The 26596-nt window shown below is 50.2% G+C and overlaps 1 protein-coding gene across 7 annotated transcripts; it reads right to left on the minus strand.

The window, feature by feature from the left end:
• Positions 1–7056: 7056 nt before the first annotated feature.
• Positions 7057–25680, minus strand: WDR31 (WD repeat domain 31). Of its 7 annotated transcripts, none has more exons than XM_089319515.1 (11): positions 25561–25680; positions 21994–22087; positions 16719–16868; positions 16159–16288; positions 14150–14224; positions 13294–13438; positions 13094–13194; positions 11940–12007; positions 10854–10995; positions 9439–9601; positions 7057–7866 (listed from the first exon to the last, which is right to left on the minus strand). In XM_089319515.1, exons 3-11 carry the CDS (start codon positions 16835–16837, stop codon positions 7706–7708), a joined length of 1104 nt encoding a protein of 367 aa, XP_089175641.1. In that variant the 5' UTR covers positions 16838–16868; positions 21994–22087; positions 25561–25680; the 3' UTR covers positions 7057–7705. The 7 variants fall into 7 exon arrangements, with proteins under 7 accessions (XP_089175641.1, XP_002708198.3, XP_008260258.3 ...); XM_002708152.6 differs by having other exon boundaries at positions 16159–16291; XM_008262036.5 differs by having other exon boundaries at positions 25540–25680.
• Positions 25681–26596: the final 916 nt, after the last annotated feature.

The raw sequence follows: 26596 nt of genomic DNA on the forward strand, positions 1-26596 counted from the left end.
TTATTTATTTATTTGAAAGGCAGAGAGAGAGAGAGAAAGGCTTTCCATCCATTGGTTCACTCCCCAAATGACCGCAACAAACAGAGCTGCGCCGATCTGAAGCCAAGAGCCAGGAGCTTCCTCTGGGTCTCCCACGTGAGTGCAGGGGCCCAAGGACTTGACCATCTTCCATTGTTTTCCCAGGCCATAGTAGAGAGCTGGATCAGAGAGGAGCAAGCGGGACTCGAACCCGTGCCCATATGGGATGCCAGCCCTGCAGGCAGACCCTTAGCCTGCTACGCCACGCGGCCAGCCCTTGCTGTCACTTCCAGAATCCTACTCATAAGCACCCTTGGAGGCATCAGATGATAGCTCCAGTAATTGTGTTCCTACGACCCCTGTGGGAGACACAAACCAAATTCCCAGCTCCGAGCTCTGTCCTGGCTCAGGCTCAGCTATTGCAGGCATATGGGGAATGAGCCAGAGATGGGAGCTCTCTGCTTATCTGCCTTTTAAATACAGAAAAACGTTTTTCACACATGACTATAAAATGCCATAGTCTGTGGAATATGTTTCTGTTTTTTAAGCATTTTATTTAAGTTATACAGGTTTCATGTATTTCACATATACAGCTTTAGGAACATACTCTCTCCCACCCACCCTCCAACCTTTCTTCCTCCCTCTCCCATTCCTACTCTTAATTTTTACAGAGACCTATGTTCAGTTTACTAAATGATTGTAAGGTTAACTCTACACTAAGTAAAAGAGTTCAACAAAGAGTATGAAGAAGAAAACAAAACAAAACGCTGTTCCTCAACAGAAGAGACAAGGGCTGTACACAACCATCGAATCTCAAAATGTCCATTTCACTCCAAAACATCACATTTCAGGTGCTTTATTGGTTAGCCCTGATCAGGGAAAACAGATGGAATCTGTCTTTTTGGGACTGGCTTATTTCACCAAGCATAATGGTTTCCAGTTGCATTCTATGGACCATTTTTGTGGCCTCTTTTTTTTCCACGTAATCACCTTCCTACAACACAAAATAGCCTGCTAAACCTCTTCTTTAAAATGGACAGTCTTATCCTCTTTTGGTTGTATAAAGATATACGAAAATACACACATTTGCTTGTAAATACATAAAATCTCTCCGAAGGGATAAACCGGTTGCTGGTCACACCTGTTGCCTCCAGAGGGAGCCAGAGGGAAGGCAGACAAGGGAGGAGGGCAGGGTCTTTATCTCTTTTAAAGGCAGAGAGACAGGGAAGGGGGAGGGAGAGATCTTGTATCTGCTTGTCCACTTTTCAAATAACTGCAACAGTGACAGGAGAGAGGGAGAGGAGAAGGAGAGGAGAGGGAGAGATCTTTTATCTGCTTATTCACTTCTCAAATGGCTGCAACAGCCAGGGCTGGGTGAGGTTGAAGTCAGGAGCCCAGAACACCATCCAGGTCTCCCATGTGGGTGTCAGGAACCCAAACATCTCAGCCACCTTCTGCTGCTTTCCCTGGTGCATTAGCAAGGAGCTGGATGGGAAGTGGAGCAGCTGAGACTTGAATGGTCACTCTGATAGGGTATGCTGGCGTGGCAGGTGGCAGCTTAACTCGCTGTGCCACAAGGCCGGCCCCAAGAGTTTTTAATGTGTAACCTTTTGTGCACTTGTGACTATGTGAATATATTCTCCATTTCAAAAGTAAGTTTAAAAATCAATACAGAGGGGCGGTCGCTGTGGTGCAGTGGTTAACGCCCTGACCTGAAGCGCTGGCATCCCATATGGGCGCCAGTTGGAGACTCGGCTGCTCCACTTCCCATCCAGCTCTCTGCTGTGGCATGGGAAAGCAGTGGAAGATGGCCCAAGTCCTTGAGCCCCTGCTCCCGCGTGGGAGACCTGGAAAAAAGCTCCTGATTTCTGGCTTCGGCTCAGCACAGCTCTGGCCATTTGTGGCCAATTGAGAAGTGAACCAGTGGATAAAAGACCTCTGTTACTCTCTGCCTCTCCTTCTCTCTCTGTGTAACTCCAACTTTCAAATAAATAAATAAATCTTTAAAAAATTAATACAGAAAGGCATAAAGTAGGAAATAAACTCAGTTTTAAACTCAATACCCAGATTTAACACTGCCAATATTTTTGCCATATTCCTCCCAGGCCTTTGTCTATGAAGGTGCAGACACATCTTTACCCAGATAGGATGATGCTGTATGGTGATGCGTTGTATTTGTGTTTCCCACTTGGGGTGACTCATGGACAATGTTCCAGGAAGCCTCATCCGCGTGGTTCTTCGTCATGTAAACGTATCCAGTTATGGAACTGACAGTCGGGCATCGACCTGCAGTACCAGCTGGCACCCACCCCCATCACCCACAGTGGCCTCTTCAACATGTGTGTGCAAGACCTGGCATAGGTGGGATTAATGTTCTGGGCCCTGCAGAGACAACACTGGGGAATGGATTAGATGTTCCTTTTTAAGTCTACATTGCTTATTCCACAGGTGAAAATACCTCTTACTTGTCCCCTTCAGCCTTTTTTTTTTTTCTTAAGATCTATTTATTGGCCGGCACCGCGGCTCAATAGGTTAATCCTCCACCTAGCGGCGCCGGCACACCAGGTTCTAGTCCCGGTCAGGGCGCCGGATTCTGTTCCGGTTGCCCCTCTTCCAGGCCAGCTCTCTACTGTGGCCCGGGAAGGCAGCGGAGGATGGCCCAGGTGCTTGGGCCCTGCACCCCATGGGAGACCAGGAGAAGCACCTGGCTCCTGCCATCGGATCAGCGCGGTGCACCGGCCGCAGCGTGCCAGCCGGGGCGGCCATTGGAGGGTGAACCAACGGCAAAAGGAAGACCTTTCTCTCTCTCTCTCTCTCTCACTATCCACTCTGCCTGTCAAAAAAAAATCTATTTATTTATTTGAAAGGCAGAGTAACAGACAGGCAGAGGCAGAGAGAGAGAGAGGGAGGGAGGCCGGTCTTCCATCCGCTGGCACTCTCCCTAGATGGCCTAGCGGCTGGAGCTGCACTTATCTGAAGCCAGGAGCTTCTTCTGGGTCTCCCACGCAGGTGCAGGGGCCCAAGGACTTGGGCCATCCTCTACTGCTTTCCCAGGCCATAGCAGAGAGCTGGATCAGAAGTAGAGCAGCTGGTCTCAAACCGGCGCTCATATGGGATGCTGGCACAGCAGGTGGCGGCTTTACCCACTAAGCCACAGCGCCAGCCCCACTTCAGCCTATAATGCTCACCACCAGCAGGGTGCCATCTAAAGTAGAAGGCTTTGGTGGGGAGAACCAACTTGGCACTGCCAAGACCTGAGCTCCCATCTGGGCTCTGCCCCTACCATGTGACCTTGGGCGAGTCACTTTTCTTTCTATTGGCAGAATACTCTCCATGCTGCCTATCTGTGTTATTTTATTGGAAGACTCAATGAGATGATGGTTGTGAAAGCAGTGTGTGAAATATAGGGCACTGTAGACAAAGGTTCTAAGTTCTTACCTCTTAACTGGAGGTGTCAGGGAGAAGGGTAGAAGCGGAAACCAGTTGGTCCAGCTTCTGTTGGCTCATGGAGCAAACACCCTCATGCGCACTCCCCATCTACACACCCATCTCTAAAACAGAGTTGTAAAGTTTGAGAGCATAAAGTATTAGTAAGGGTGTGGACAACGGAAATTCTATTAACTGTGTTGCACGGGTGATGGGAAGTAAGTTGGTGCAGCCTTTTGGGAAAATATTTTGGTGGCATCTACTAAAGCTGACCATGTGAATTACCCTGTGGCCCAGCAGGCCCCTTGCTAACTGCATAGTGAACAGGGACACATGGCATATGTTCACCAGAAGACCCGTGTTAGAATGTTCATAGCAGCACTGTTTGTAGGTGTCCCAAACTAGAAACTACCCAGATGCCCGTCGGTAGTTGAATGGACAAATGGTATTTCCACATGGCGGAATCCCGTCTAGCAATGAGTGGTATTTAGCTACATGCAGGAATATGAATCCAGCTCATCAGCATGTTGAGCCAAAGGAGCCTGACCAAAAATAAGAGTGCTTGTTTCATTGAAATCTGTTGTTGCATAGGAAACCACTGCACAGCTTAGTGTCTTAACACAACAATGACGTATTTCTCACGCTTTTGTGGGTTAGCAATGCGGTTTCTCCTCCAGCTGCACCTGAGATCATCTGTACGCCTGAATTCAGCAGCAGAGTTGGCTGGGTTGGAAGACTGAAGGTACCCTTGTTCGATGACCTTGTTCTTGGGGTGCTCGGTTCTTGTCCGTGTGGCCCAGGCCCCCTTCCAGACGCAACCTCAAGGCAGCATTGCAAAAGGGGAAAGCAGAACCCACAAAGGCTGGGAGGCCGAGCCTCAGGAGTGCACAGCGCCTGCTCCTTGGCAGGCAGCGAGTCTGCAGGAGCTGCTCGGCCCTCAGGGCCTCGCTGCCTCCACCTTGCTGCCATGGCCGCTGAGCAGCGGACACTGGCTTTGGCGGTCTGCGTTCTGGCCGGTGGGGAGGGCCCGTCCTGGACCAGCACACTCCTTCCAAGCTTGCGGAGGTTACCCGCATCACGTCCACCACCCTCGCCCCACCATGCTCTCGCGAGTGCCTAGCTGGGCCTGGAGTGCAGCTGGACAGCCTGTGCCATGGAGATGTGCCAATTGCAGAGAAACAACCGAGGGTCCCCACATGTCTCAGGACGAAGCTGCGCTTAAATGTCTTTGAAAGGCGGCTCAAGAATAGTTAAGGTTCTTTTTTTCTCAGTGTCAGAAGATGAAAAACGCCAAGTGACCTGAATTCAACATTTTATGGCTAATTCCTGGGCCAAAGTGAAGGCCACTAATTACCACTTATTTTCCTTAAACACATAAATACATGTAAGTGATAACCATGTGAGTACAGGGTTTTCTAAAATGTTGCATATATAACAGACCATATTCCAAGAGCTTTCCTGGGAAGACGTCAGCTGCCCCTGGAAAATTCCTTTAGACCTGCGTGAGCCTGGAGGGGCAGCCACTGACATGAAGAGTTCAGGGAATGAATTTTAGCGACCTGGATGTCAGGTGTTCAGAGTATCCCACTGCGCCTCTCAGACCGGGGGGGGGGGGGGGGGGGGGCGGGCTCTACTAACATGAGCATTTCTTCATGTCTTCTCTAATGAAAAATGTGCGGGTAAGGAATTCTGTCGTCAGGCAGAGTCTGGGGAAGTTCACTGGCAACAGAACCCTCCTACCTGACCAGAGACCTGCTCTGTTCTCGTTTGAACGTGCCTTCCCATCCCCCCCCCCCGTGGCTGCCCCCTCCCCCAGGACCCCTCCCAACCACTCCCTCGGAGCTCCTCTCTTGCTGCCTACCCTTCTTCTAAGAGTGTCTGCCGCAGCACTAATAACCCAGCGCACGCTAGAAACTTCCCTGAGAAACGTGTCTGCTACCCCTGTGCACCTGGCCCGGGGACTCCCTTAGAGTCAAGAAGTGAAGAACTGGTCTCAAAAATACAGGCCGCGGCTCACTAGGCTAATCCTCCACCTTGCGGCGCCCGCACACCGGGTTCTAGTCCTGGTCGGGGAGCCGGATTCTGTCCCGGTTGCCCCTCTTCCAGGCCAGCTCTCTGCTGTGGCCAAGGAGTGCAGTGGAGGATGGCCCAAGTGCTTGGGCCCTGCACCCCATGGGAGACCAGGATAAGTACCTGGCTCCTGCCTTCGGATCAGCGCGGTGTGCCGGCCGCAGCGCACCGGCTGCGGCTGCCATTGGAGGGTGAACCAATGGCAAAGGAAGACCTTTTTCTCTGACTCTCTCTCTCACTGTCCACTCTGCCTGTCAAAAAAAAAATAAAATAAAAAATACAAACAATGTTTAAAAAAAGATTTATTTACTTGAAAGCCAGAGTTACACAGAGAGAAGAGGCAGAGAGAGAGAGAGAGAGAGAGAGAGGTCCTCCACCCGCTGGTTCGCTCCCCAATTGGCCACAACTGCCGGAGCTGCACCGATCCGAAGCCAGGAGCCAGGAGCTACTTCCGGGTCTCCCATGTGGGTGCAGGGGCCTAAGGATTTGAGTCATCTTCTACTGCTATCCCAGGCCTTAGTGGAAGTGGAGCAGCCGGGACTGGAACCGGTGCCCATATGGGATGCCGGCACTGCAGGCGGCGGCTTTACCTGCTTCGCCACAGCACTGCTCCCATCATCTATGCATTTTTAAAATGCACAGAGAAGGTCTGTGACACAATGCAAAGGCAGAAAGGGAAAGGTGTGGCTTTGAGTCGGGCAGAACCAGAAGCAAATCTCAGCTCTCCCCTTCCATGTGCATGACTCAGAGCGTGCCTCTGGGTCTCGGTCTCCTCACCTGTGAAGCGGAAATACCAAGAACTGCAGAGAGAATACAGGTACTAGCCCTCGCTGGTGCTCGATGACGTCACTTCCTCTCCTGTTAGTTCTCCCCCCTTCCAGAGCTCAAAGAGCCACAGCTGAAGAGTTCAAAGGCAGGATGAACAATGACAGACAGGACGGAGAATGCAATGCAGGAAGAATGGGTGAAGGGCCGGCAGATGGCAGTGTGGACAAGACAACGTGGCTTGGACAGAGAGGAGAGTAATTAGCTTGGGCTGCCAGTCAGCAGCCACTGCCCTGCCTGGCATCTACTACAGCTCTGCCCAGTCCCCCGAGGGCTTCCAGTGAGAGAACTGCGACCCCACAGCCTGTCCCAGATCAGCCAGCTACATGGAGGCGTGGAGATTCACGCTCAGGGGTGACTCTGCCCATCCCTGGGGCTCGAGGAGGAGCAGGAGGGGGACAAGGCGGGTGGCTGTGGCTGCTGGGACCAGGGAAGACAAACCGAAGCCGGCCCTGGCTGGGACTCTCCTGGCCTCGGCTGCCTCGTGTCGGGGTTTGTCTGAAGGTGGGGGGGGTGCTGCTGAGCACCAGGCTGGGGGCTGCCTGCAGGGGCACGCGGGCAGCCCTGAGCACCCTGGCCCTCCTTCTCGGAAGGGGCTCAGTGCTGGCACAGTTAGTTGACTTCACCCCTTTCTTTATGTCTCTACGGCATTTCAGAGATTCCTTTGTCTCACTCTGGCCGTGCCCGGGAATTAATATTTCACTAGAGAAAAAAGTATTAACATTGCAAATGAACTCTTTTTTTAGCTGTAATCCCTGAGCTTCTGCATTTTCTTCTCCATGGAACAGGTTTGGTAACTCCTATAATTCTCAGCAATGCCCTTGAACTTGTCGGCCCCTTCAAGCCATCTGAGGGCGTCCTTTCCTGCAAGCTCACCAGCACGGTCTAGGAACATACCAGGAGCACTATACCACTATAAGACTTGGAGTGGAGCCAAGGCTGTCGCTTTCTTGCCCTAACTCTGATTCTCCCCATTGCTGGCAGGCAGCGACTATCGCTTAAACTCCTTGTTTACAACCCATTTCCTCCATGGAGGCCCCATCCCGATTAGCTTTCACCTTTTTTCATCTTACAGAGTAACAGACTCAGGCCGTACACGCTGACTCAGACAGAGGCCGACCACTCTTAACACCCACAGGTCAGCGTTTTGAAGAGTAATTCCAAAATTAGGTCCAGGCTTCGTACCTCGATACCTGATTGTGAACCACAGGACCTCAGACGACTCCTACCACTGATCTAACGCCCAACTGAACACCAGCAAAGACCTGCAGCCCTACACCTGCTCCCCCCAGCCCACTGGGAAAAGACAACGCCACACTGGGGAAGGCGGGCCGTGGTCCGCTGTTGTCCAGGGAGTCTCTCGGTCTCAGAACGCTGCCACTTCCCGCAGTTCTAGTCCTCGGCTGCGGTCCACTCTGAGTAAGTGAATTCCTCTGTTGAAACTTGTACACAGTAAGGAGACGGTGTCACCAACGGCCAGGGAAGTCAAAGGCCCCGATCCATCCAGAGGCAAGGTGGACAGGCAGGCTGGGGAAGGAGAGCGGAGCCAGCAGGTTAGGCCCGGAGGACAACACATCACCCACGGCTTAACCCTTGGCAGGGGAGGGGCACACAATTTTGAGAAATGAACCATCAGGTGCTTTCCTTATTGTGCGAACATCATGGAGTGCAGGTGTAGCCTACTACACACCTAGGTTATATGGTAAATACCATTATACACGAGGTCTGTTTTTAGCCAAAGTGCCATTGCCATTATATGGTGCCTGACTGTATTTTGAAACACAAGGTCTTCACGAGCCATGCAAGGAAATAAAGCGAGCGCTGCACACAAGGTGAATCTAACCACGTAAGAGAGGCCCCGCCTGCTCAAAGGAAAGCGCACCCATGGGGAAGTCAGAACTTGGGTCAACCCCACAATGTCTACAGCAGAGGGTGGTACCCAGGCCAAACAGGCTGTTTACTGCACAAGGGCCATGCTGAAAAGGTGCCCTCCATTTCTTGCCCAGAGAACAGGCAGCGACCAGGGCAGGGAAAATAGCTAAGGAGACCGACCTGCAGCCGCTAGCTCTCTTCAAGATAAAGGAGGATGGGGTACCTGCAGGGTGGTCTTCATGGGTTTCCAGCTGACTCAGTCTCCTTCCACCTCTGCCAAGGATGTCAGGTGCACCCACAGTTGGCAGGGCACGGGTGCCATGCCGTCAGCTCAATGTTTCAGAGCTGGTTCTTGCTGGCCTTAGGCCACGGTCATTAACATCAGCTCTCCCCGCCCACCTGCAGCCGTTACACCCGGGCAGCTCCAGCAGCCAGCTCCAGGCAAGGGGACAGCACGCTATCTTACTGGGGACGTCTGCCTGTGGCTGCAGCCGTCTGCAAAGTGCCACTGCCCACGGTCCCACCCTGTCCTCACCTCCCCCGGTGGGGGATGGGGGCGTGGTGGTGGCTGAATTTTCTGGAGGATTGCTATAGGACCGATCTGGCTTGGAGTTCTCTAAATTAATGCTATCCCTGTCTCTGGTGTAACCCTGTGTCAAGGGGGCAGTAAACAGTCCCACCATGAGCATATTTTAAGCTAACAAAGGTTTAACACCAGCTTGAACAATTTCTGAATAATTAGTGGCTGGCCAGTAGGTGCTGGCTCCAGTCTCGAGGCCTCTGGGGAGTCAGTGCCACAGACATCACCTTTCCTGGTGCTCTGAAGCGCCGTGACCTTGTGGTGACCTGAAAGTTCTCCTACAGAGTCAGAACAGGGCCGGGTCTGGACGAGCCTCGCTTCCTCCCACCCCACCGGGCGCTGAGGGAATTCCTATTCCCCTTCCCAGACACGGACAAGGAGGCTCAGGTAGGAGAGGCATAAGAACTAAACATATCTGAGCCCTTAGGAACGTGTCTACACATCATGGCACCAGGGGACACACAGTGATGGCTTCTAGCCAGAGCTGAAGGAGAGAGTCTGGCTTCCTGGCATGACGTCCTCACGGGCTGGAAAGCTAATGGGCAGGAGATGGGTGGCTTTGTATATGCTAAGCAACAGGGAAAGAGCTTTCAGGAAGCCCGCAGGGCTCCGTGTCCTCTGAGAAGCACTGGCAGCAGGTTCCTTACCTCCAGTATCTTGGTTCCAAATCTTCACCTTGCAGTCATGGGATGAGGTAGCAATTGCAGGCATCAGGGCCAGTGCTCTTGGTAGAAAGACACAGGAAGCAACAGTCTGGAAATGTCCCTTATACTCACATATTTTGTTCCGTGTCTGCCTTAGGTCCCACAACTGCAAAGCAACAGGAGCCAGCTCATCACACAGGTTGAGCACCACGCATGCTTCGTGCGTTATACTCATGCCCCCCTCCCCGCCCCCACTGCTATATGGACGCCTTACCTTTCCCATCCCGTACACCCAACCACCTACACATCCAGCGATTACTTTCGCATCAGCCATGTCCCAGACAGCCCTGGTTAAGGATACGATGGAAGGGTTGCTGCCCGAGTCCCGGCTGGGGAAGTAACAGCTCCCTGGCCTACAGCATGACGGAGTAACACTTGCTTCCCAAGACAACTCAAGAGCTTCCTTAAGTCAGCTCTTGGCATCTGTGGGGACCCCAAGATTAAGAGCACCTTCTCATAGTACACAGAGCTACTGACATGTGATTTAGCACCTAGTGTCTTCACCAAGGGGAGCGAGGGTCCTGCCAGCCCACCCTTACTGATTCAGATCAGACCACCCCTGTAGAACAGTATTCATGCAACTGTGTCCAAAAAACAATGAAGTCGCTGGAGAGCATGTCACTCAAGGAATAGTTTCCGGCTGTAGGAGCCGGAAACGCTTAGTTTGGAGAAGAGATGCAACATCCAAAGCCTGCAGCCCCCAATCCACCACCTGCCAGGGTGGTCTTGTGCAAGAGATTTCAACTGCCATGCCTCTATTTCCTCATCTGTAAAATGGGAATTCTAACAGAATACAACTCACGGGGTTTGCGGACTACATGGGAAAGTGTGTAGTGTGCTCAGTGCAGTATCTGGCACGTGATAAGCGCGTGACAGAATGGGGGCTGTAGCTGTCCTATTAGGACACCAGACACTCCTGCTGGCTGACACTCCACGAGTGCGGAGGTAAGGTGCTGGGGAGCAGCCTCGGCAACCCGTCCTGAGAGTGAACTGCGGGGAGAGTGCGAGACGGGCCGGGGAGGGCCCCGTTTCCTAAAGAGCGGAACTTCCTTTACTGTGGCCACCTGTGCAGTGGGAATGGATCTGGTTCTTCAAGCAGCCCCTCTCCTAAGCTGTGCCAGCAGCAAGCTGGTTCTGTGTCCGGCTTTGCCCTCTCTTCACTGTCAGCCCAGTCCTCTTGTCTGCTACCTATTCAGAGAGCCCCAGGTTAATGGACATGCAAAGGATCACTCCCAGGACACACTTGAAACTGGCCTGAGCTGTTGGCGGAGCGGAGCCTGTGTAGTCCCTCTAACAGCAGGAGGCCAGAGGCGGTAACCTGCTCATTAGCGACCAGACACCTGGACCCGCACAATTACCGTGGCTTCGCAGCCTTCCCCGCCGAAGCCGCTGCTGCAGGAGATGCACGTGTGTCCGTCCCCACTGACTGCGCAGTGCGTCTGAATGTGCTGCTTGGCTGGAAACACGTGAGCCACCTGCAGCCCTCGACTGTCCCATAACCTGAAAGAGGGCGAAGCAGAAATGGGCTTGGGCAAATGTGTCTGAGACGCTCCTGCCCCTCCTGCTAATGTGAAGGCCTCGGCTCCTGGCTGCCTAGGGCAGCCACAGTGGGATGTCACGCCTTCTAAGCCACACCAGCGTCCGAGACGAGATCTAAAGCTGTTAAGAGGGTAGCAAAGTGAATGACATCGGAGTTCTTTCTATTTTGAGATCAGTTAATAGGATTTCAGACCAAGTGCCTCCACGGCAGAGGTTAACTTACTAATTTAATCCTTCAGGGCATTTCTTTAATGACAGGATATTTCTGTGCCTGGGATTTAAGTGTTTAAAAAGATACTTAGGATGCAGAAGCAGCTATCATTCAAGGATCAGATACAAAAGATTCATAGGCTTTGGCCACACTTGGTCATAGGGTAGACTGGGAGCTTTTTTTTTTTTTTAATCCCTTTATCCTACCATTCTTATCGTTACGTAGGATCTCCTCTGAGGTCCAAAGTTTCTAGTCGTGTTCTCCATCTAAGAACTACTGGCGTCATTTGACTCCCGGGAGGCTGACCCCCACCCCCTGCTTGGCCTGGGAGGGCTCCCGCCAAGGACTGGTGATTGAGCACACCAACACCAGCAGTGAGGGAGGCGGAGCAAGCACAGCCAGGCGGCCTCGGGGTGGGACAAGCCAGTGACTGACCCCGGGCTTGAGCGAGCGCACTGGCGCAGCGGGCGGGGACTGGATCAGTGGATTCGACAGCATCAAGAACTGGGGCTTCCTTCTGGGCTGATCCCCTGGCATCCAACCTCGAACCCAGGGGACCTGATCAGAGAGGCCCTAGCACGGGAGGCCGTGGGAAGCACCCAGCAGTGCGGAGAAGCTGAGTGGGAACGGTCCCGTGAGCATGGGAGCCACAGCCTTCACCAGGACCACCCTCGCCACTGCTCGGTGAGCCCACCTGATGGCTTTATCCTCAGAGGTCTGCAGGATACACGGCTCCCGGGGGACCCAGCACAGGTGTGTGACCTGCAGAAAGCACACTTCTTAAAACGTCCCCATAGCAGTCATTCCTCCGCTGTACTGCCCGTAAACTCTGCTAAATACCATCTCTGCCTCTTCTCGAGGATGTAGAGCTGGCAAGTTTGGCTTAGAGCGGTTTCGTGTTTTGTGGATGCCGATCAGTTTTGCTGTGCCTCGGAAGCAATGGTCGCAGCTGGGGCAGAGTCCCTGAGGCCCCAGCAAGGTGGCAGAGAACTGCTGGCCAGGTGGCAGCCCCTCTCTAAGCTGAGAGCCCTGGAGCTCTAAGCTCACGGGAGTCAGGAAGAGAGGGAGGGTCCTCTTTAACCCTGAGCCCCGACTGCAGGGCATGGAAGAGTTCTCTGAACAACCCAGGTAACAGGATTTTCTTTTCTTCCAACAACCCCCACAAATATGGAAGGCAGGGGGAAACACATGCTGCCACGGAGAGTCGTCTTTGAAATCAGAAAAGATGATTATGACGAAATTGGACAGCTCCTAAAGGAACAGCTACCGTGCGCCAGGCGTAACGGCAGGCGTCTCACTTATAGTATCTCCTTTCACCCTCTGAGCCTTATCAGACGATACAGCTGTCCCCATTTTATAAATGAAGACACAAACTCTTAGAGCCTAAGGCTCTTTTCTTGGGGTACACCGCTAACAAGTGATGCAGCCATCATTTGATGCCAGGCATGACTGACACCCCAAAGGCTAAACATTTTAAATACCAATCTGCTACCAGAAACGGCTGCTCTTCAAACACAGAGCAAATTATACACAAAGCACAAGGTAAGGTTATTTCTCTGCACGATGTGGCATATGAAAAACACACAGAAGCATTAGCTGTGAGCCCCTGGAAGACAGGAACTGTCCTGGCTCACTAACCCAATATAAACCAGTGGCAGGATCTGCTGGGTCATCTTACCCAATAATCCCAAGAGACCAGGGTCTCACAGAAGGCTGTAGGGAGGCAGCAGGTAGGACCCAAGGCTCTGTTGCCTGCTGTGGGTCTCCTGATCTCTCTCCCAAGCCCTTTCCTTCCCTGTCTCATGCTCTCTTCCGCTGCCCTGCCCTGTGCCAAACTTGAGTTCATACCAGGTTCCTGGAGACAGATGCTCTCTCCACACACCGTCCAGTCCTCACGTCCCACAGAAGCAGGGAGTTGTCCCGAGAGCCAGTGCACAGCTGTGACGAGTCTTTGGAAATAATGGCAAGAATACAGCCTATGAGATGGGGCTTGCACAGGGCTGCAGGGGAAGCCCAGAGCTGTTGGGAAAAGATCTACTTTACTCTACCTGGACTCACAGCCAAGCCGGTGACCACCATGGCATGGCCAGACAGCTGCTGCTTGGGTTCCACGGAGCCATGCAGGTCCCACATCATGACCATCTTGTCTCGAGAGGCACTGAAGAACTGGTTTGATTTGGGAATGCAGGCTACCTGCTCAGGGGAAACCAAAACCAAGCCAGAAGTCACTCTGATTGTGTGCTTGTAGCTTTAGGCTTGAAAATGAAAATGGTGGCTTTGCTTAACTCGTGCCCCATACCCACTTTATAGAAAAAAAATTATTTATTTGAGAGGTAGAGAGAGAGACAGAGACAGAGACAGAGGCAGGCAGAGAAAGGGAGCTCCCATCCCCCAAATGGCCTCAGTGGCTGGGGCTGGGCCATGCAGAAGCTGGGAGCTAGGAACGCAATCCAAGGCCACCACGTGGGTAGCAGGGACCCAACTACTTGAGCTGTTCCCCAGGGTCCGCATCAGCAGGAGGCTGGAATCGGGTGAGAAGTCAGAACTCAAACCCTGCTCTTCCATATGGGGTTCAGACATCCCAACCTCACATTACAACTGCTAGGCCAAACATTCCCATACCCACTTTTTCAAATGCCCACATTTGGAATCTATGAATGGGAAACCCATTCAGTTCAAATTTCCACTTTTTTCTCCATGTTGTGCTATTCTCCCCTCTTTATGCGGTATATCATTACAGTGCAAGTAGTGTACTCATTATTCTCCCTTAATAATAACACCTTTATATTGTTGGGTGGGTTCTATGCTAAGCTATAAATTCAGATATCCCAGCCCCCTTGAAGACAGTCTAGCCCATGAGACAGACACACATGGAATGCATAACAATAATCATCTGACAATTACCTTGGTGATTTCACGTTCATGTCCTTTGAACCTTTTCACCACATTTCCAGTTTTCCAATTATAGGCCACCACTGTCTGGGAGAGGCATTAGAATATTTCAGTTCAATCACTCCCTTAAGTGTTTACCTAATGAGACCAGCCTTTACTCATTCGGCACCACACCTCCCGTTGCTGCATTTTTTTTTTTAAGATTTATTTTTTTATTTATTTGAATGGCAGAGTTTCAAAGAGAGAAGGAGAGGCAGAGAGAGATGTTCCACCCACTAGTTCACTCCCCAAATGGCCGCAACAGCTGGGGCTGGGCCAGGTTGAAGCCAGGGGCCCAGAGCTTCTTCCAGGTTGCCCATGTGGGTGCAGGGGCCCAAGGACTTGGCCCATCCTCCACTGCTTTTCCAGGAGCATTAGCAGGGAGCTGGATTGGAAGTGGAGCAGCCGGGTCTCGAACTGGCGCCCATATGGGACGCCAGCACTGTAGGTGACAGCTTTACCAGCTATGCCACAGTGCTGGCCCCTACTTCTTTTTCTTTTAACTTTTTATTTATTTTCTTTATTTGAAAGGCAAAGAGATAGAGATCTACCATCTGCAGGCTCACTCCCCAAATGCCAGCACGGCCAGGTCCGAACCAGACCAAAGCCAGGAGTCTAAAACTGTTCAGGTCTCCAAGGGGGTGGCAGGGATCCAACCATTTGCTGCATCCCAGGGTGTTCACTAGTAGGACACGGGACTAGAGGGGGCAGTCAGGACTTAAACCCAGGCACTCCCAAATGGGATATGGGTATCCCAAGCAGTAGCTTAACTGTTGAGCCAAACACAAACCTGGAGTGTACTTTTTCAGTTGTCTTTGAATTGGTCATTTCAATTTTAAAGTGTTCGGCTCATCAGTACCGTTAAGTAGATTCGCACTGTTGTGAAACAGAGCACACTTCACAGTTGTTTTACGAAAGAACTCACCCATAATCCCATCTGCCACAGAGAATCATTGCTAAAGTTTTCCTGCCTTTCTCAGGTGTACACTCGAATATTTTACTGTAAGCATTTCTCTCCCTAAACAGGATTTTCAAAGCCTCTTCCAGCTGGTCTCCATGGTTCATTGCTGGAGAGCATGGAGTTATCTATCATAATGGACTCAGACCCTGCTGTGCTTGACCTAAATACCAGCTTCCCAATCTGCATAATGGACAGGATGATCCTTGCCCTATCTACCCTCACAGAGATGGAAGCACTGCACGAAATAAAAATATTTACATCTACGATGATCCAGATATTAAGACAAAATGCTGACAATTAAACTGATACTTAGACGCATCCTGATTTCAGAGGTGCTAGAGTGAAAACCTGTGCGTCATGGAACCCGTGAAATACATTACTATGCAAGTAGAACTTGGAGATTCCAAAGCCTAATGAAAACGAGAGGCATTATTAGGATTAATCTCTACAAAAAGGATCAGCATGTTTGCTAGCAATATCGTAGCTGAGAGTGCTATGACAGACCCAGATACGAAGGAGAAAAGGCAATCAGCGTCAAATGACAACGTAAGAAGGGCAAAAATATAAAAAGAAGGAATCCTGATGCACACGGTTAGAGATGTTTGTCCAAAGAGCGGCATAGAAGAGACTAGAAAGTTCCTTTCGTTGACACATAACTTCGGTGTCTGTGTGCAGGTGTAAAAAGGGAGCAGCAGGAATAAAGATGCTTGCCATCATAAAACACAAGGGGGTGGTCTGGTCTGGCCCAGCACTAGGCTCTTAGCGCTGTCTTCTCGGGTGATCGTCACAACCGTCATTAATACTAAGGCTGCCACTGTTACCCCACTTAACAGGTACGGAGACGCAAGCTCAAAATATGTCAAGCCTTGCCTGGAGTAACAGGAACGGGCAGAGCAGGATTCTAAACTCTAAAGCCGCATTTCTCGCCCCCATCAGCCCTGCTGCGAGAAATACAAAACCCAGGCTTCCTGGAAAAGTGTTTTCTCTTCCCTGCAGCCAGCTGGCTTCCTGCAAACCCCACCTTATCTTTTCCTCCGGAGACACAAACGTCTGAGCTCAGAGCAGCGACGGCAGAGACGGCGTCTGTGTGAGCAGGGCTGTACTCTGGACCTGCTTTCGTCTGGACTCTCTCTTCCGTAATTCCATCGGGCCTGCTGACGACAGGATAGGAAACGAGAGGCCCCGTGGCCCAGGAGTGGACGGGGGAAGGAGGCGAGGAACTGTGTGGCCTAAGGTAAAGGGAAACGCAGCAGAGAAGGAGACCCACGGACATGGCGAGCAGCGGTACTATCTGCTCGGAAAACCCCAGGATGACTGAGTGATTGGCGTCTGATAAAGCCGAGTCTTGAAGCCAGGAGTCCCTGCGGCCACCAGAGGCTAATTCCAAAGATGTGCAGCCCCTCCACGCGTGGGAGTGGACGCAGGCTGCGCGGGCTACTGAGCTGACTGGTTCTTATCCAAGAGAAAACAGACCCAGCGGTTCAGGGAGGTCATCAATACTCCCTCCGGGCCTTCCTTTCCCTAGCGGAGGGCTGGGACGGGGCAAGGTAAACCCGGGCTGCCGGGGTGGGAGCGCCGTACCTGTATTTGTTACAGGTACTGTGTCTGAGTTTGCTTTGCAGTTTCCCCATCCTGGTGCAGAGCCCACAGAAAACCTCCCGAGGTGGGCTTTGTTTTGGTTGGCACCTGCGTAACAGCATCCCTTGTGGCTGCTTCTGAAAGTTGTGGTCCCTGTTTAGGAAAAAGATTAAGTACCGTTCACTTTGTGAAGCACAATAATGACAGTTTAGCTATATTAAAAACCCTTTTTTAAAAAAAGGCTAATTGTTAGCCAAACAGCTTACATTTATATTTATTTTCTATTCCATACTTGTCTTCCCCATGTTTTTTCTCTCAATTCATTCCTTTAAAAAATAAATCTGTTGGAGATGTGTTAAAAAAAAAAAAGGCTAATTATATGCATTTGCTTTTCCTCTTCACTCTTCTGGCCCTGGGACTGTGGCCTCCAATAAAACACCAACAGATAAACAAAAAAATTAATTGTAAAAAATACTAAGCAGCTCCTCAATAAGTTAAACACACAATCTAGCAATCCTGCTCCTGGACATCCAGGCGAAAGGACTGAACACAAATGTTCACACAAAATTTTGTCCATAAATGTTCCTGGTAGCACAGTTCCCAGCTAAAAGGGGAAAACAACTCGACTGCCCATCAGTGGAGGAATGCACAAACTCTGATCTAGCCATGCAATGGGTATTAATCAGCCACGAACAGGCATTAAATACTAGTACACAATGGACCTGGAAAACAGCACGCTAAGCAAAAGAAGCGAGTCGCAGAAGAATATAATTCCATTTATAAGAAGTGTCCATAGCTGGCAGATCTACAGAGGAAGAAAACAGACTAGTGGTTGTCAAGAGCTGGGGTGAGGAGGAGGATGGGGAGCGACTACTTTATAAGTACAGAAATTGCCTTTTGGGGTGATGGAAATGTTCTGGAACGAGACAGTAGTGATGGTTGCAAAGCCCCGTCTATGTATTCAGTATCACTGATGGCAAATCTTACATGCATTCTACAATAAAATACGTGTAATTGACATACAAAATAATTTACACTGGTAAAGCTGCTCAAACTAGAGAGCCTTGGTTATTCTAAAAGGCTGCAGCCTTCCTTGCTTGCTGGATGTTTTTAAACACTTTCATTGAGGTGCTGCCTTAAATCCGAGCACCAAGATCATGGAGCGACTGGGTAACAAGAAGGAAGCGCTAGACACAATGACACTACAGGAGACCATGTCAGTCATGACCAAGACTGGCAGTTCTCCCTGTGCGATCTGAGGACTCGGGGAGATCCCCGAGAGCTTTCCAGGGAGCCCAGGAGGGCTCCTCTTCTCCAGCTATGTCTCTTGCCAAGACCTTATTTTTTTGTTCTACTTCACTCCGAACAATATAGTGCAATGAACTGAACGCAAAGCACATACGAGAACACAAGGGTCTTGTGTTTAAGCCAAATATTAAACAGATGTGCAAAATGCAAAGTAATGCCATTCTAACTAATTTGCTTTTGTTTTATTTTTTGTAAAATTACGCTATTTATGTTAAAATAGAGTAGACTTATCATTGTGATAAATTAGTAAGTGCAGTTACCTCTTGGTGTTCACAGTGGATGGGTCTCAGGGTCCCACGGACAGCAAAATCTCAATTCTCGTCCGTAACATGGCATAGCCTTGCACATAGCCTACACACATCCTCCTGTACACTTTAAATCCTCTCCAGTGACCTATGGTACCTAATATGTATGACTCATAATACCTAATATAATGTAAGTGTTATGGAACTAGCTGTTAGACTAAGGAATAACAAGAAAAAAGTCAAGACATGTTTATTTTTTTCAAATACTTTCAATCCACAGTTGGTTGAATATATGGACATGGAACAGAGGTAGAGGACCAACTATAAATATTTTTTAAATGTCTCAGTTTTAATCTCAAATGGAAGAAATCTGTCCCCAGTTTATAACCTACATAGACAAAAGCTCTTTGGAATCCTCAATAATTTTTTTAAGAGTGAAATGAAATTTTAGCCAAAAACCCTGACAGCTGAGGCCAGTGCTGTGGCACCTGCAATGCTGGTGTCCCTGATGAGCACTGGTTCAAATCCTGGCTGCTTCACTTCCAATCCAGCTTCTTGCTAACATTCCTGGGGAAGCAGCAGAAGATAACCTAAGTCCTTGGGACCCTGCAATCACATTGGAAACCCATTTGGAGTTCCTGGCTCTTGGCTTCACCTGACCCAGCCCTGGCCATTGCAGATTTGGGAAGTGAACCAGTAGATGGAAGATTCTCTCTCTGTCTCTGTCTCTGTCTCTCTTTCTCTCCCATTCTTTCTTTCTTCTTTCTCCCTCTCTATGCAACTGCCTTTCAAATAAATAAATCTTTTCTAGAAAAGGAAAAAAAAAAAAAAAAGACAGGGGCGGTGCTGTGGCGTAGGGGGTAAAGCCACTGCCTGAGGTGCTGGCATCCCATACGGGCACCAGTTCGTCTCAGCAGCTCCACTTCTAATCCAGCTCTCGGCTTTGGCCTGGGAAAGCAGTGGAAGGTGGCCCAAGTCCTTAGGCATCTGCACCCACATGAGAAACCTGGAGGAAGCTCCCAGCTCCTGGCTTCAGATCAGCACAGCTCTGGCCATTGCAGCCATTTGTGGAGCGGATGGAAGACCTCTCTCTCTCTCTCTGTGCCTCTCCTTCTCTCCCTGTGTAACTCTGACTTTCAAATAAATCTTAAAAAAAAAAAAAAGGCTCGTTGCCGGCGTTGTGGCATAGCAGGTAAAGCTGCCACCTGCAATGCTGGCATCCCAGATGGGCAACAGTTCGAGTCCTGGCTGCTCCACTTCTGATACACTCCCTGCTAATGTACCTGAGAAAGCAGCAGAAGATGGCCCAACTGTTTAGGCCCCTGTACCAACATGGGAGACTGGATAAAGCTCCTGGCTCCTGGTTTCACCCTGGCCCAGCCTTACCTGGCTGTTGCAGCCATTTAGGGAGTGAACCAACAGATGGAAGATTTCTCTTCCTCTCTCTAACTCTGCCTTTCAAATAAATAAAATAAGTCTTAAAAAAAAAAAAAAAAGGAAAAAAAGCTTCCATGACCAGTGCCATAGGGCAAGGGATTAGCACGGGTTTCAGTCCGGGCTGCTCCACTTCCGATCCAGCTCCCTGCTAATGCATCTGGGAGAGCAGCAGAAGATGCCCCAAGTGTTGGGGCTCCTGCACCCATGTGGGAGACCTGGAAGAATTTCCTGGCTCCTGGCTTCGGCCTGGCCCAACCCTGGCTATTTGGGAAGTGAACCAGTGAATGGAAGATCTATCTTTCTCTGTTTCTCCCTTTTCTGTGTAACTCTGACTTTCAAATTAATAAATAAATATTTTTAAAGATTTATTTATTTATTTATTTGAAAGAGTTACACAGAGAGAGAAGGAGAGGCAGAGAGAGAGAGAGAGAGGTCTTCCAGCTGCTGGTTCACTCCCCAATTGGCCGCAACAGCCGGAGCTGTGCCGATCCGAAGCCAGGTGCTTTTTCTGGGTCTCCCACATGGGTGCAGGGGCCCAAGGACTTGGACTATCTTCTACTGCTTTCCTAGGCCATTGCAGAGAGATGGATCAGAAGTGGAGCAGCCCAGACTTCAACTGGCGCCCACATGGGATGCTGGCACTGGAGGCAGCAACTTTACCCACTACACCACAATGCTGGCCCTTAAGTAAATAATTTTTTTAAGGCTGGTTCAATAGGCTAATCCTCCACCTGCGGCGCCGGCACACCGGGTTCTAGTCCTGGTCGGGGCGCTGGATTCTTTCCCGGTTGCCCCCCTTCCAGGCCAGCTCTCTGCTGTGGCCTGGGAGTGCAGTGGAGGATGGCCCAAGTGCTTGGGCCCTGCACCCCATGGGAGACCAGGAGAAGCACCTGGCTCCTGCCTTCAGATCAGCGCAGTACGCCGGCCACAGTGCGCCAGCCGTGGCGGCCATTGGAGGGTGAACCAACAGCAAAGGAAGACCTTTCTCTCTGTCTCTCTCACTATCCACTCTGCCTGTCAAAAAAAAATTTTTTTTTAATTTTAAAAAGCTTGACAGCTACTGACCTAGAAATTAAATAACGTTAATACTTGATGATATTTATGAGAATAAAATAATAATGAAATGTTTCCAGATTTACTTGCATTGTCTGCAGGAATTCACAAGGTTAGAAATAAAAGGAAAGAGAAAAAAATGATGTCTCCAAAGATGCTCATCCACTCCCTCACTCAGGAAACAGCCCCAAAGCACATCATTTGTGCCGGTCCTCTTCCATGAAACAGAAGGAAAAAGAGCAAAGCCTAAAATGTGGCCAGCACAAATACTGGCTGGGACTGAAGGAATCGGACCAGGGCCCCAGCTCAGCTACTCCAGGTCTGGTGTCCTCTGCCACCAGCCATTCCCCGAGATGCCAGAGGGCCGAGGGAAGTTAACGGGGTGGTGGGAGTACCCGGTCCCCACTTCTCCTGGGGTTCTGCTGAAAGAATTCCTGAGGGCATGAGCAGCTTAGTTCTCCAAAGAACCGTCTACAGAAAGAACAGCAGCTAAAACTCACCACCACGTCAGGACTCTCATTCATACCCTCAGTACTAAAGATAGTTTTCCGGGAAAACGCCCGCCTCTGTTTTGAGGAGCTGCCAGAACTGATCTCCTGACAAGAACAGGGAAGCAGCACCAGTGCTCAGCGCAGTAGCAAGCGCGCTGTGCTTAGCATCCGGAACCCGAGCTCTAGCCCAGCCCTGCCTCCTGTCAGCACATCCGTCAGTGGTTCCGCCCCCCACTCTGGGCCTCAGCCTCCCGTTCTGCAACATTAGGATGCCGGATGAAAAGCTTTGTAGTAGACTATCTGTCCCTTAAGGAAAAGGACCCTCAGTATTCTCCTTCTACCCCGAGAGGCTCGCAGAGTAAACTGAAACACTGGCTAGGGATCCTAGGTCCCTTCCAGCTCAGCCACTCTCGGTACAGCTCTCTGGGACAGCTCATGTAAGATGTGCTAAGAGGGAAAATTCCAGAATAATTTTCAAAAAGCTTAGGATCCTGTGTTATTTATAGACAGAGGGTGTGGGGCTTCCTAAATGCCACACTAACCCATTTTTTTCAGCACTGTCATCACACTAAAGACAGACGTCATCCACAGATCTAGGTCACTGGAAATTGCAGCTACTATAAATGGACTGGACCTTCTAAGCCTGATTGGATTCTTAGCTGTCATCTCCAGAGAGCCAGGCTTCCCAAATGGAGCGGAGTCCTAGGACATTCTAGAGAAAAGATTACTTTCAGAACTACTTACCCGCAAAGCAATAGGGTCTTCTTAGTGAGCTGCCATAGTCAATGATTTGTAATGTTTATCCTTTGGAAAACAGTTCAGCAGCCACTTCTAATCTCTATAATCGTGAAAAGATGCTCCAGTTAATCTCCATTCTGTCTAAGCACTTGGCACTGACGAGATTTATAAGGTAAATAAGGAACTCGTTTAATTAGAGATTAAGTGACGTTTTCCTTCACAAAGAAATACATATCTAACAAAAATACAAGATTTTATAACTATCATTATTTTCAACAATTAGAGAAAGTATACAACAATGTTAACTACACATCTCTTTTTAAACATACAAAATAGATTTAAATGCACCATTCAACATTTTGCTTTTACTGATACTGTAGTACTTCCGGGAGCCATTGCTGCGGCACAGGGAGTTCAGCCACTGCCTGCAGTGCTGGCCTCCTACATTAAAGCACACGTTTAGTCCTCGCTGCTCCACATCAAATGCCTACCCCCAAAGAAGTCCTTATTATTGAGAAATAAAAGTAGTACAGAGGGGCTGGCGCTGTGGCGCAGTGGGTTAAAGCCACAGCCTGCATTGCTGGCATCCCATATGGGTACTGGTTCAAGATCCAGCTGCTCCACTTCCAATCCAGCTCTCTGCTATGGTCTGGGAAAGCAACAGAAGATGGCCCAAGTCCTTGGGCCCCTGCGCCCGTGTGGGAGACCTGGAAGAAGCTCCTGGCTCCTGGCTTCAGATCAGCTCAGCTCTGGCCATTGTGGTCATTTGGGGAGTGAATAAGCGGAGGGAAGACCTCTCTCTCTCTCTGCCTCTCCTTCTCTCTCTGTGTAACTGATTTTCAAATAAATAAAATAATTCTTTATTTAAAGAAAAGTAGTACAGAATAGTGCAAATAACATTTAAGTGCATTAGTGTCCAAATTAGGACTAGTCTCCTAGTCTGAATTATAGTCCCACTGTGGCCTTGCGCAAGCTGCTTAACCTCCCTGAGCCTCGGATTCTTACGTGTAAAACGGGAGAGTAACTCTATCACTGACGTCTGTGAGCCAGAACTAGCACCTAACATGTGCCAGGAACTGCTCCTAGTACTTTGTACTCACTCATGTCATCTATTCCAAAAGGCTCTGAGGTACTGGTAGGTGCTGTTAGATTCTTTATACACACCAGTATGTATCTGTTACATACCATTTTGCAGATGAGAAAAATGAGCCAGGAGGCATTACAGAACTTGTTCTAATTTACACAGCAAGTAAGTTGCAGAGTTAAAACTCTAATCTAATCCAGGCAGTCCTATTCCACAGACACTGCTATGCTGCACATCTACAAGTGCTAGTGCCCTGAAGCCCCCAGCCAACTGTTAATAATCCATGGCAGTTACCAGCACGACTGCAACGCTAGCAGTGTAACACTGGAAGCAGCAATTTCACCCTTACTCATACTGCTCGGGGTGCACGTGTGCATTACATACACACCAGCTAGTCCACACAGAGACCTTACACTACTGGACCTATGAGGCTGGAGGACACTAAACTCAAGCCACTTGCATCCCCTGAACGGAGTGACTGACCACAATAGGGGCAAGCACTCATTATGCAATACAGTAAGGCAAATAACAAATCCCAGGAACAAAGTACTTGGAAAATGTCTATCTTTTTGTAACATTATGAGTAGAATAATCTATTTTTATTTTTTTAAAATTTTTTAATATTTTATTTTACTTATTTTTTTTTATTTTTTTGACAGGCAGAGTGGATAGTGAGAGAGAGAGACAGAGAGAAAGGTCTTCCTTTTGCCGTTGGTTCACCCTCCAATGGCTGCCGCAGCCGGCATGCTGCAGCTGGCACACTGCACTGATCTGAAGCCAGGAGCCAGGTGCTTCTCCTGGTCTCCCATGGGGTGCAGGGCCCAAGGACTTGGGCCATCCTCCACTGCACTCCTGGGCCACAGCAGAGAGCTGGCCTGGAAGAGGGGCAACCGGGACAGAATCCGGTGCCCCGACCGGGACTAGAACCCGGTGTGCCGGCGCTGCAAGGCGGAGAATTAGCCTAGTGAGCCGTGGCGCCGGCCAGTAGAATAATCTATGAAAATATTATTCAGTTATTTTTCACCATGTTATATATGAACATGGAATATACTTGAGGAGCAATCGATGTCTTGTCCATTTCTATACCTATGCTTTGAGCAGGGCCTGGCAGAATGTACACAGGAATGGATGCATGGCATACTAAGAGGAAGAGTGTGTTGTGTGGAGAGCTTTTTAAGGACACAAACACATTGGGGCCAGCGTTGCGGCACAGTGGGTTAAGCCTGGGATGCTGGTGTCCCATATGGGCACCGGTCCATGTTCTGGCTGCTCCACTTCCAATGCAGCTCCCTGCTAATGTGCCTGGGAAAGCAGCAGAGGATGGCCCAAGTGCTTGGGCTCCTGCACGCATGTGGGAGACCCAGATGAAGCTCCTAACTCCTGGCTTCAGCCTGGTCCTACCCTGGCCATTGCATCCATTTGAGGAGTGAACCAGTGGATGGAGAATTTCCCTTTCTTTCTCTGTGTGTATGCACAACTCTGTCTTTCAAATAAATAAATAAATCTTAAAAAAAAAAAAAAGACCCAAACACCTAAAGGCCCTTTAAAACACCCAGCAACACACTGTCCCGTTCCAGGAGCAATCATCCCGAGTGGAGTCATCCCAGATCTCAGGCCTGCGGAGGGTTTGGGGAGGGCTGTGAATCCCATTATGGTTCTGGAAGTCTCTGTTGCTTCCTCCTGAAACCAGGCCTGACTCTGAATCCAGGACCCATTTGTGTTCAGTCTGCTTCCCAGACGCCTGGAGACACCCGGCGGTCACTCTAAAGAGGAACTCAGAGAATTCCCTCTGAACTCTCCAGTGCAATAGTGTTCCACACACATCACTACATAGCCAACTGTCAGATTCCATCAAGAAACTGGGGACGCAAGGGCTGGCACTCGCTAAAGGTCACAGGGCAGAGCTGCCTAGGCTGCACCTTATTTCCCAGGTCATCCCTGGTCCACTGTCCCTGCAACTGCTGGCTTCCTAGTTCCCTTCCTCTTCCAGATCTCCCTCTGAGCACAGCTAGCCTACCCTCATCCAAACCAGCGCTCAACGAGAAGAGAAACGCAAGCCCCGGCAGAAGCACCAGAAGGGTGGTCTGCTCCGACCCTTAAAGATACCGATCTGGGAGCTTGCCGCCCAGGGAATTAGATGGTCTCGCCCAGAGTCACACAGGTAGGCAGCACGAGGCCAGAACTCCCGGGGCTGAGGACAACCTGTGAGCACTTTCCCTTTCTGGCTCTTCAGATCACGAATGCCCCCTCTCTCTGCCATTATACCGACGGCTGCAGCCTATTATTATTATTATTATTATTATTTAATCTATAGGGATAGAAATGAGAAATGGAAACCTACAGCCTCCCAGTCCACAGCTGCCCTCCATCGGCTTCGGCCAAGTGGGCGGCTGCGGACAGAGAGCGCGAAGGCTTCCATCTCCACGTCTGCCTGCCGCCCCTTTCTCCCGCCTGGATCCCAGACCCACCGTGGGCTGGCCGAGCTGTACCTAGGGCCAGCCAGGACGCGAGGCCAGAGGGCGTCCGAAGTCCTGGCGCACCGCAGCCTTCTGCGCCTCCGCCCCTAGCAACGAGGCGCGCGTTGCTAGGGAGAGTCCCTGCGAAAAGCCTCCGGGCGCCCTCGCTGGGCGCCGAACCACGGTTCCGTTCGCCCGAAGTCTCCCAGGAACGGAACCCAGGGCGCCTTTCCTGGAACAATGCATTGCTGGGGTACAGAGAACAGGACGGATGTGCTCAAGACCGCGCTGCTAGAAGCATCCGTAGAATCCAAGGCAAGCAGGTACCACGTAACTGCCACGGAGAAAACAATTAATAAATGTCATGGTTTTAATTATTATTAGAGGTATTGCTTGTTTCTTTGGAAGTCGTTCCAGCTTCCAACCCTTTAGAGAGATCCCTCCTTGGGACGTGTCCCTCGTCCCCTACTGGCTCCTTTCATTCTTTCATCAAACTGTTACATTCCGGCAAGAAACTGTCTTCGTACCTTCTTAGGATCCAAATGGGAAGCAGGCTCCAAAAACTAACGGCAGCTGCTGCACAGTTTTTAAGGTGGCAGTGACATCGCCTCCAAAGTCAATTCCTCTCCGTATTCCTGGTACACAGCCCTGGTTTTAGTATGTAGTCGGAGCTTGTTGAATGAATGAATGAATGAATGAATGACAAGCCAATATCTCTTTTGCACCTCCTGTGGTTCTGCTCTGTCTCCCAGAAACACTTTCTTCAAGGAGAATTTGTGAAGTTTCTGAAAGTTGGGTGCTTGTGTGGGGAGTGGGGGTGGCAAGAGAAGCTTGCCTTCACGGAATATCAGGGTTGGAAATAAAATCAAACAAGCAAACAAAAGAATATCAGGGTTGGCCAGTGTCTGTATCTTCCACCCCTCACCCCTTCCCACCCCTGGCAGGCGGCAGGGCAAGGGCATCCCCTCCACAGCACCGCTGATGGCTTCCTCCAGCCCTTGCTGCTGCTGCCTCCATGATGATGGACTCATTACTTTCCGAGTCCATGGCTTGTTTTGGGGAGATTTCC

The sequence above is a fragment of the Oryctolagus cuniculus genome, chromosome 1 (assembly GCF_051225735.1).
Source record: "Oryctolagus cuniculus isolate XC-2025 breed Fujian yellow rabbit chromosome 1, ASM5122573v1, whole genome shotgun sequence".
Taxonomy (NCBI): domain Eukaryota; kingdom Metazoa; phylum Chordata; class Mammalia; order Lagomorpha; family Leporidae; genus Oryctolagus; species Oryctolagus cuniculus.